The sequence below is a fragment of the Pollicipes pollicipes genome, unplaced genomic scaffold (genome assembly GCF_011947565.3).
Source record: "Pollicipes pollicipes isolate AB1234 unplaced genomic scaffold, Ppol_2.1 Scaffold_4881;HRSCAF=5763_pilon_pilon_pilon, whole genome shotgun sequence".
Classification (NCBI taxonomy): Eukaryota; Metazoa; Arthropoda; class Thecostraca; order Pollicipedomorpha; family Pollicipedidae; genus Pollicipes; species Pollicipes pollicipes.
This window is the reverse complement of record NW_023596576.1, coordinates 2,017,844-2,029,489: the sequence shown is the minus strand read 5'-3', so window position 1 is coordinate 2,029,489 and position 11,646 is coordinate 2,017,844. Positions and strand designations below refer to the sequence as shown.

General features: G+C 50.9%; 1 protein-coding gene across 1 annotated transcript; it reads left to right on the top strand.

Annotated features, from left to right (window-relative positions):
* The first annotated feature begins 2,867 nt into the window (after positions 1-2,867).
* LOC119101749 (uncharacterized) lies at positions 2,868-9,993 on the top strand. Its single transcript, XM_037225167.1, has 4 exons — positions 2,868-3,027; positions 6,033-6,062; positions 7,524-7,730; positions 9,709-9,993. The coding sequence occupies exons 1-4, from the start codon at positions 2,868-2,870 to the stop codon at positions 9,915-9,917; spliced, it is 606 nt and encodes a 201-aa protein (XP_037081062.1). The 3' UTR covers positions 9,918-9,993.
* Positions 9,994-11,646: the final 1,653 nt, after the last annotated feature.

Here is an 11,646-nt window from a genome sequence, read left to right as displayed (position 1 = left end):
AACCCATATCGAACACCAGACGGCGTGGCCTAAACTGGATATTAGACCATGAAAACGGCGCAGACATGCAGTGCTGTTTATTGTGACCAATATCAACTCGAAATGTCTGCGGTGTCCTCAATCCCTCGGTCACAAACATGAAACCAGGAAATCACTGCCCTTTGGTGAAGTCGCATTGCCAGGATTTGTTTACTTGGTCGTGCTTAGGAGCTCATCAGCTGCGGTGGTCATATTGCGTCCTCTAAATTGCCGGGACCCGGTTGGATGGCTGGTTGGCTTGGTCGAGGTCACGTGACGCGCTGTCGGAGCAGCGGCCGGGTCGCGCCGGTGCGGCCGCCAGTCTTCTGCAGGTGCTCACGGACGTTGGAGGACTCATTTGCGGGACATGGCGGACACAAACGGTAGGTTGTTGAACGGTCGGGTCAGAGTCGCGCCACATCATTCGTAGACATTGGCTCGGCTGCCCTTGAATGGCAGAGGCGGGACGGCGCGCCACGGCCCGGCTCGTGGCAGCGGGCCTGTGGCCAGAGCGCGGGCACGTTCGGTGCTCTGGACTTTGGCTGCATTCTGCACCGGTGTGGCGAGCAGATTGCGAGGATGCCGTCCGTGTGCCGCCCGGATTAGAAGAGCTGTGCCACTGTGTGACTTCCCAGCACTGTTGCCGGTTTGAGAGACGCTATTATGCCTAACAAAACCAAAAGGTGTCAAAACATTTCCAGGTATTGCTTCGCAGTCGTCGGGAAGCTTCTTCATGATCGGCAGTCGCAGCGATTATCTTGTTTCCATCGCGGCGTGTTGTTGTTTTTCGTAAGAAGCAAGACACGCATTGTGAACTCAAAGCAATCCTACCAGCAGAAATGTATGACATGCTGTGGATAACGTGCATTAGGTGGAAGTCAGCTGACTTGTCTGAGCTACACACAGATTTCCTTCCGTTTGCAGAGGCTGAGTGGGCGCAAGCAGGTCTGATGATTTGGCTTAGCTAGAACGCTTGTTTAGATCCCGTTTGCAAGGTCATCCGTAAAATCCTTGAAACGTGATCTGACTCTTTCTTATAATTCATTGCAGCTGCCCACAACTTGCAGCCGATTGTAGCCTGGCATGATCAGACAAGCTGCATGTTTGTGTTTAATTTGCAGGGTTCAGGGCCATCTGAATACGAGGGATGACCTTGCGAATGATCTACTTAGTATGCATGCTGATTAAATTCTGTTCAGATGTTCAGATAATCCGTTCAATACTCCGTTTAAACAGTCAGCAGTCTGTGAGCGGCTTATCCTGTGACCGGAGGTATCGTCAGCTTGACACTGCACGCCTCCAAACACTTCATAGTCACTTGAGCATAATTTGGTGAGCCGGATGATCGGTTGCCGTTTTGAACGGGCGGACTGCAACATTACGCAGTCATTCACCGAAGCATCCTGCGCCCGCGGCATCCAACACCCACAAAGTGAAGACATCTGGCATGTGTTGTGGGTCGGCCGTTGTCAAATGAAAGCCACCCGCGTCGACTTCCACTCTAACGTCAGCAGTCCCCGGACGCTGTAAGTATGCGGCCCCCAGCGGACATCCGTCGGTTGGCGACGGTGTTTGTTTTGACGACTCGGTCGGGCAGGACGCCGCTGCGCCACCTCCACATCGCCGCTGCGGGCGGCTCGTGGGGGGGGGGGGGGGGGCGAGAGCCGGGGCGCCGGGCGGCGGCGCCAGCTGCTCCGGCCGGTCGGGTCACCGCCAGCTGACGGGCCGTGACCTGCCGCCGGCGCAGGAAAGGGCGCGAGAGGAAGAGCCCGGCTGGCGTTGGCCAGGCAGCGGCCAGGTGACGTTGGGCGCTGTTGGGTGGCCAGGCAATAATGTTGCAGTGTAGTACGCGCCAGGGGTTGGCAATAACGGCTCACGGCACCGTAAACTTCGGAAAACGCGCCAACACTTTTGAGCTGCTAGGCGATACGTAACAAGACAGGGCGGAAACGTGTTGCGTTGTGTGCTATAATGTGTAGTAGAATAGCATTGGTGCTGACAGCATGTTTGTTTTCATTAGGCCTTTGGCCAATGGTGAAGTTGTCCGGTAATGAATGGGAGTAGCATCTATTTATCTCAACAATATCAGTAGTAAGCGATTAATTCGACGTTTTATCATCATTCAGCAACTAAGAGCACCGTTGCTGCTTATTAGATATATATTGTCAATAACGCCGAAAATTGAGGTCAATGCTTTGATATTGTGATGATGTTACAAAATTTATGGGGCCTATTCAACAAATTGAACGGCAGCAGAATGTTCCGTTAGTATAAATCAAGGCTTGGCAGCGCAAATGGATTTCGCGAGACAGACATTGGGCGCTCGATATCTCCAGCCGTCAAAACACCTCTCTCATATCCCTTACATCGGCCGGCGTCTCGCTGTCCGTGCCAGGGCGTCTGCCAAGATCAGCCGGGCGGCGCGCCGCGAAGTCGACGCGCTGGCAGCGTCCCGGAGACAAGTCGTCGGCTTCGTGCCGGCGCCTTACGTTAGAGCATCCTTGACGTCCCTCGGGCGTCATCAAAGCCCCGTCCGTCTGGCGGCTGGGGTCGTCATGAGACCAGCCCCAGGGGGCGCCGCGGGCGATTAGTCGGCGGCCAGGGTCACCGCCAGGGCCGGATTTGGCGCTGCCTGCGGTGTCTGGTTGGCTTGTCCCGCTTCTGGCACGGGCTTGGCCATTAGTGACATCCCTCGAGGCACATCTGCACTTTTGTAATTAAAGGCAAAAGCATAATGACGTCGATGACCCGGTTACATGAGATGCCCGAAGGCTAAGGCCTCAAACAAGACGCAGGTGATGTTCCAGCAACACATTAAGCTTTCTCGGAGGTATACGCATCTGAGAGAAATGGCTCGCGCACCGACATTGCTGGCCACCATTACAGAGAAAAAGAAAAAGAAGAAGAGCAGGAAGAAGGAGGCGGAGGCGGCGGCTCCTGCCCCCGATCAGGAGCCGGCCGACCCTATGCAGGAACAGGAGCGAGAGTGGCCGCCTCAGGTCATCGACGGTATGCGATAAGCTTCGTGTGATGCTATTTGGCTCTAGTCGAGAGAGCATCTGTCGAAGAACCTTTCCAGGAAATAGCCGACCATGGAAACGCAGCGGCACGTAGCAACGTAGCACAGACGTTACCGTGTCTTCTGCACGTTGTACAGTGCACGGTTGCTGGGTGAAGAGCGCAGTGTTAGATACCACTGCTACGTCACCGTAGGATAGGCGCTACACGCCATGAAACAAACGTGTGCAATAGTCTGTAGTTTGGACCAGTTGTCCTAGGCGCAGCCAAATGTTGTCAGGGGACCATAGGCTCGTCGCTAGACCGTTTGGACACATTGGTTGGATACCGGCGCATGTTCACCCATACGGCCCACATAGGCGTGATAGCCACCAGAAGCACTCCGTCTGCGCCTTCCCCTCCCCTAGCAGGTGCAAAGTGCTTGAATGCATCATCTAGCGAAGGTGCAGCTGCAGCTGTAGATAGGTTGGTATCCAAGAGTTGCCAAGCTGAGAAATAAATACTAATGGTGATTCGAATGGCCGTGTTTGTGTGCAGTGTTGGTAGCCCACAGTCACGTGTTAGAGTACCCTCTAATCTACGAACTGGAACACAGTAAACAGTTCTAATGAATACGAAAAAGCTTCTTCTTCCCCGTTATCTAACAGATATCTAGGGCACTAACAGATTAAGTGCTGTAGCCGGAGTCACAAGCATCGCCTTCTGAGACACTGTAAAATCGTGAAGGCTGCAATGTGAGCGATTAGTCTCATTGAATGTTCACTTAGGAACTGTTTTTGGTTAATTTGCCTGTTAGTCAGAAAGCACCTGGCATGATTCATAATGCTGCAAATTTGTAAAGAAAATTATCTGAATCTGCGTTCTTCCGAGTTGTCCTTAAAAAAGTCGGCTCACTTGGTGTCAAAAACTTAAAATTGTCGTGTCTCCAGAAAACAGGGCCACACAAATGTAATGTTTAGTTATTTGATGCGAACTATGTGGTATGATAGGTAAGAGAGCTGTTAAAACAAAAACAAAATGTAGCTAAAAAAGTTCAATCTAAAATGTAGAACTCAACTTATGTCCTCGGGTCTGTCATGTAGACGTTGACCATGTAACCGCACCCGTGACATTGAGCAGGTCATTCCAGGGAGGATGAAAAGCGGCAAGGCATCTCATATCTCTGGAAAATCTAGCATGATGTTTCTTTCCTGAACCCTGGAGTGCTTTAGACGTCTAGACCACAGGTTGCATGAATCTTTTGTTATCAGCCATGCCCGTCAAAGGAGTTGTCTTGAATGATCTCCTCCCGGAAAGCCATTAAGGTATCTTTAGTAGAAATTAAAAAGTTGGTTAAGGTTTACCATTAGCAGTTGACAGATAGTTGCCCGTAAAAGAACCTAGGCCTGTTAAATGAACTCACAGACTGATGATTCCAGAGAAGGGCATAAACTATGACTCTACGAGACAATGTTTTGTTTTCAACAAATACAAGGCAGCGGAAATACTGGCAGCTCGGTAACGTTGTGTCCAGCTGAATTCACCTTAATAGTACGGCCGAAAATAATGTCATATTTGAGAGCGAGTTCTTGCTCTCAAATATATCTGAAAGCACCGATATACTGCAATGATTCCTTTGTGAACGCAAATAGTTCAACACATGATTACACTGTGAAGACCAAACCAACATGACAGGGAAAAAGAAAGTCGGGGCGTCATCAGGAGATGACGTAAATGTCTACTCAGTTCACTTAGAACCGATTTTTGGTGGAGCCAATTCCTACAGATAAAGACTGTCATCGCGCTTGCTAGGATCGTACGCTTCCAAAGGAATGTGCATTTGCTGGATGTTGTCAAATCGGAGGACGGTCGTGATCGGTGCGGAGCTCGGCAGCACGCCGCGCGGTAGAGTGTGCCGCATGGCTCCGACGTCCGGCGGGATAGCCCGCCAAGTGCCAGCTGGGGTTTACCAGAGCGTGTGTTGGAATGATATTGACGCCCACAGCACAAGGCTGAATAAACGTAAGCGTATTCCACAGTCAGATTATGACAGCCACCATTCCACCGGGGAAACCGCCTTGGAATACGGACGCAGAGCTGGGCCGGCGCCACGGTCGGTCTGACGCTGATGCCGATGCCTATACCGCACCAACACGTGTTGGCAGAAGTGTCAATGTTTTTAAACTATTGAGGGGGGACGAGCCAAAAGCCCGACAACTTACCCACCCACCCCCATTGTTCTCACCGGATTTAGCCCACTTTATTTTGATAAAACGCAATAAAGTACTTTTATAAGTTACGCTCTGTATAATTTATAAGTCTTTGATCTAAGGAGTGTTGAAGTCATGTAGGGTTGGATCCAGGGAACAGGCACTGGACGCATGCGTCTCTTCAGATCGACACGTGAAGGCGCTCCTTTAGAGGCCACCTTAGGGCGCCGATGGCGCTCTTCTATGGCGGTCACGGGAGGCGGTACGCGTTTTGGTAGTGGGGGACGGAGACGGGGTTAGCCATGAAGGACTTAGGTTATCCCCGTATTCCAGAGCTTTTCACTTAAACCTCACAAACCAATGCGTGTCTTATGGGGCTAAGCATGCGCAGTTTATTGCCATTGTTTATCCGCTCAGATGCTACGACTTATATCTTGTGGTGAGAGCAGCCATGGCTTTCTGTTATGAGAGTGGCACGAGACGCCACTCGGCAGACAGATCAAAAGAAGACAGTCTTCTTGTTATGATCATCTTTAACCCCCTCTTTGTAGCATTCCAGCCAAAAACATTGGGGACAAAGTCAACATTTGGGAGCCCAACTCAACATTGAGGGGCCAGGGCCCTCACAAAAGAATACGAATCGACACCCGTGGGTGTCGGGGTGTCGACCCAGTTGATGTAGAGAGGGCAGACGATCTTTGGTCCGAAGGGTCATTGTCTATCGCCGCAGCACGCGAAACGAAAACGACGAAAACTCCAGTGTCCGTGTTTCAATGGCAATCTTTGATAATCTATGGCGACTTTCAGAGCCTGACCCCGAGCTGGTGCAGGATGAAGGTAACGCATGATTTGCGCGAGGGTAGTAGACTGTGTGATAATCTCCTGCAGTAAAACGTCTGTGAACTATGCGTGCAGTCCGACTTCAGTGCTAGAGCAGAGACCATACCGACAAGCAGTAGACTGAGCGTTAGGCTCAGGTGCATCTAGTTCTTCGTTTTGAGCAAAGTTTGGGCAATCTGAAGTTATGCGTAGCAGGCACTGTCATTGCATGCATGTGCACGTATGACTGTGCAACTTTGCTTTTCCATTCTACATGTTTTGAGTAATGTTGTGCATTGAATGTACTTAATAAATAGGTACGTTCTTCGCATGCAGCCTATACAGAACATATCTGTAATGTGTTTAAATCCAAGTGCAATAATGTTTTCAACAGATAAGCTCAGCACCACCGTTGTTAAGTTGACTTATAGGATGTTTTTACGTATATATGAATATTGTAGGCATAATTGTATATGTACATGTATATTTATATATATATATATATATATATATATATATATATATATATATATATATATATATATATAGTGTGTGTGTGTGTGTGTGTGTGTGTGTGTGTGTGTGTGTGTGTGTGTGTGTGTGTGTGTGTGTGTGTGTGTGTGTGTGTGTGTGTGTGTGTGTGGTGTGTGTGTGTGTGTGTGTGTGTGTGTGTGTGTGTGTGTGTGTGTGTGTGTGTGTGTGTGTGTGTGTGTGTGTGTGTGTGTGTGTGTGCACGCATGCGCCTGTAAGTGTCGTGATTGAGCGCATATGTGGTAGGTGTTCTGTGTCAAAGATTACCTTTAAATTCCCCGATAGTTGCAACACATCCCTCAGCTATTCTGATATTTTGCAAGATTGCGAATGAGTTAAGCGTATTTAATGAACAAAGTTCGGGGAGTGTGCTCAGAACCCGGCACACAAATTGCGTTGTTCAGGTCAACCACAGATGTTTCCTCTACCTTCCCGCCAGAATGGACTGTGAAAGGCTCCGCGTAAACACAGTGCTACGGCACGGTCGCCCTGGGCCTGGGCTGACTGGTCTTGGTCGGCTGTGAGCCGACGATTCTACACCAGTCAGGCCAAATAATGCGTCGCCCGCGCTGGGATTCGAACCTAGTGACCGCAGAAGCCGGCTCCAGAATCCTTCAACCGGCTACCGAGGCAGCCTGTTCACAGACACACATAGATATGTTGGTGTATATCTACCGGTCAATCGCCTGCCTAGCCTGAGTATTCTCCCCTCCCGGAAGCAGCAAATCCGGCATTGGAGGGATGTAGCGTCAGACAGATACAACTTCCAACACGGAGCGCTGAGTGGACACCACAGTGTAGAGCCTGCTCGTTGCACCGTAAAAAACGGCCAACACTCTGATCGGCTTTGTCGCCAAACTGAACGATTGACCTGATTGGTTCTGTTTCTGTGCTGAGCGCTCTAATTGGTTTATCTGTGCTGAGCATTCTGATTGGCTGTGTCGGCAGAGGCGCCGTTGAACGAGGCTCTGGTGAACGGCGAAGCTCCACCGCTGGGTGATGGACTGGACGAGCCGCCGCAGCAGATCGAGAAGAGGAAGTCGCCCTACCCGGTCTTCTGGAACCGGCCCAAGGCCAGAATGTACCGCATGAACTTCGACTACGGCGAGACCTACTACAGCAATATGATGGCCTACCTTAACAGCAAATCTGGCAGTGAGTTATGCAGTTACCAAGGACTCTTCTACTGGGAGGAAATGGGGTAGCGCAGGTAGCAAAGCTGACAATTCGGGCCAGATGGAAACGGAAACTTGGGAACTCTGTGATCCAATAAGGGGCAGTAGATTGGAGAAAGATAAGCACCAGGTATACCGCATTACATGCAGAGAAACAAACCAATGCCCAAGTTGTTGCAGAGAGAAAACAAACAAAGCAATATCCCCAGTCCCCAATCCACGTCTACAACCGTCACTCTCATATGTTGCCTTCCTGGTGGTCTTGAGCCCGCGGACGATTTGAGGACATTTATGAACTGTGATGATTACAACTACCGATAAAGACGCCGAACGTTTGAGCTGGCGACAGCATACTGGCGCGTGACAGCCGCCCTGACGACAGTATACTGGCGCGTGACAGCCGCCCTGACGACCACCGGAGTGCGTGTCGGCCTCTCGCCAGCTCCAATCGGCCAATAGCAGCGGGCGACGCGTGGCGCGCGGGAGAGACGGCCGGCACCCGTCCCGGCCGCAGACGGCTTGGCACGGCTGCACACACCGCTGTCGCGCCAGATGAGGCGCCGAGCTCTCGGCCGCGACGACGGCGGCTCTCATTAACGGCAGACGAGCTGCGGCATTCCTCTCGGTTGGAACGTGACTGGAGTGAGGAGCGCTGACTGAGAAATCGTCCGGGCGTCGAAGTTCGTAAAGCCCTGGTGACTCAGAGTCTTATCTGCATACAGCCGTGTTTGTGGGCTTTAGTTTGGCATCGCGGCTGTGTTTCTAGTCACCGCCGACGCCGAGAATTACCGACCGAATTGATGTCTTCACTGGCCCATTGAATCACACAGCAAGCAGTGGTGGTGTATTACTGGAGGCAAGGGGCCAGTTGTCCCCATCTCCGGGCAAATTTTTCATTAACCTCATGACAGTGCATAAAAAGACACGAAGCAAAAGAGGCGTTTGCCCCATCTCTACGGAGGCTCTGCCACCATTGCCGCCAAGTGGCTTGAGCTCTTCTTTATAAAACCTGTTCAGCGACGCGTTCACTCCCCCTTCTCTCTCCCCTTCCCTCCCAATAACCGTCAGCCTCTCAGCAAGAAGCAGCCCGGCTGCCCCGTCGTGCGGCGGAGGCGGCTCAGCCACCACTCCTATTATGGCGGTGTCCTGGGTCGCCTGGACGGCCGGACGCTGCGGCTATATCCGCCGCGCGCCGGCTTGGCCGCAGACAACGGCGGCTAAATCGGGCGGCCGTCGCCGCCGTCCGCTGTCGCCGTGTCGCCGGCGGCGGGTCCGAATAGCCAGGATTGTTGGCCGCCGGCGCTGGCAGCTGGCGGCCGGCGGCGAAACTGGCAACACGAGCCCGCTGCTGTCCTCCTGAGAGTGCTGCCGCGGACCCCTGCCGACCGCACCAAGGGCGGTTCCACACAGCGCTCTGGCGAGGGTCCAGGCCATGGACCAACCGCGGCCGATGACGGACTGGTGCGCTTTTACAAGAAACGGGACCGCGGTGGGACCATGGTGGGGTAGATACAGCGAGCAGACCTCAAGCTATATACCCAACATTGCAGGTGACGGTCTATTTGGACCCACTAATCCAACAGGATGTCATTTCCGTCAACATCTACATCCAAGGCAAGATATATATTCTTAGGTCTTTGCATTCAAGCGTTCAATCTCACCACGAAACTTATGTTCGATTTTAAAGCCCTCATGGTCGAGACCAGTAGCTCTTCCACATTCGTGTTAGCAAGGAAAGAGGTGCTGACATAATAAGAGAGTCTCACACAAAGGTATGTGACCTCTTAGTCATGTTCTAGATCTTTGAATATATAGCATGATCTGCATCATGACTGTCTATGATGTTATACAACGTTTTTCCAAGACACCAAGCCTGCTTCATCATAACGAGTCCACGATGGGCTCGCGGCGAGTACTTACCGTGTATTGACATCCTAATGCGATTATTTTCGTTTCAGGCATCTACCGCAATAACATGCCGCCACCCAAGGCACAGTCGTGGGCGGAGCGGGCGCACAAGTCGGCGACGCTGCGCTACCCCCGCCAGGAGGCCGACCTGAGCGCCATGCTGCAGTCGGTGCGCTCCAACATCCGAAACTACGACATGCACCACCGCCAGTACACCTCCAAAGTGCAGAGCGTTTACGGCGGCTCTAAGGCGCTGTGAAAGCTCACTCGGTCGCCTAGTGAATGTTGGCAATGAGCATCAGGCCACAGCAGCGCCGCCTAGCAATAGCACCAGGAGACAGGAGCTTCCACAGGTCGACGGGCGGCGGGAGGCGACCGAACGCAAATGTCACTGGAATGTGAGACAAACCGTATTTAAGGGACATGCCTATGTCATATGAGCTTCCCATTCTGGTCTCAGCACCGGTAATGAAATGGCCATCAAGTGTGAAACGCATGTCCGCTCAATTTGCTATTTTGAGATTATGTTTGCACCAACGGAGTCGTCGCGGGTCGATCAATTGACTCTAATGTGGAATTATGTACTCATGAGAACTGGATGCTAAAGTAGGGTATGGTGTGCCCATCAACCATGTCCCCAATAATCGTCTCGTAAGCTTGTGTGAAAGGGTATTTTCTCAATTATTCTGGCGTAACAACTTGCCAATGCAGCAAGATAGAGAAAACATTCACGATTGTATCCTGATGAGTACGAAGCAAATTTCCGCGACGATATTGGGCAACTCGAGCATAGAGCCATGTTCTTGGTCACATCAAAGCATGCCCTGTGTTCTGTCTGTGCTGCTTCTATAAGTGCAGCTATCCGTTGTATCCATGGCACTGATAATACACCCGTCATGACCTTGCAGTGGATGTATGAAGCATAAAGTGACATTTTCCACGTATCGGGCCATTCAAAAGATCCCTTTCTGACTAAGTAAAGATCAGAGAGGCCACTGATATAAGTGACTGCGTTCAAGCTTTTCTCTGAGGCATGCTGCATTGGGTTAGTATTGGACAACGTTTATAAATTCAAATATCAAAATCATGTCATATTCTTGGTCATTTTCATCTTCTAATAGTCAAGGAAAGTCCTTGATCTGATATAAACACCATTAACTTTTGTTTGTAGGAGGCATCTGGGTTGAAGCTGGTTGCGTGAGCAGGCCTGATGACATTTCGGACACTGATCTGGAATTTGGTATTCTTTAACCTTATTTGACCCGTAGGCAGCACTGTAGGGGCCTCAAAATTTTCATAAGTGAGGGAAAATAAAGTCCCACCTACCGCGTGAATCTGGTGTGTCTAGCTTTTTGGAGATATCAGGGGAGGGGGAACAAACTGAGCAGGTCACATTCAACCAAACATCCGGCCGTATGTTAAAAGTACTAGTATGTTGTATCATTAAATACAACGGATAATTAGAGATCAGCCATCACAACAAAAACACGTTGAATGAAATCCTAACACATCAGTTGGAGACAGTTCATGGACTACAAGATGAAGTTTCGACATTTCCTATCTCTGTTCCGCTGATTATGCTTTGGCTAAGCCAGGCTAGGCTGGCTATGTCTTATCGACCCCAGGCTGCAAGGCCATGGCTAGACCAAAGCCATGCTGTGGTGATGGTCACAGCGAAGCCATGGCAGCCATGACAAGACCACGGCCACGTTGTGTTAAGCATAACATCTCACACAGATATCGCCCGTTCGGCCCTTAACTAAACGAGTGGTGCGAAACGAAATAGGTGTGCTGCTTGTCGTCGGCAGAACCCAATAGTACCAGCCTCTGAAAATTCAAGACTTTTATGAAAAAGTTTGGCATGATTTACAACTACAGCTGGCCTTAACAATGCATCAGGGGCGCAGTTTCGCAGAATGAAGTGAAGAGGAGGCTTAGTGGTGGGAAAATGAAAAACCTGGCCGAAAATACGCCAGCAAACAGGCTTT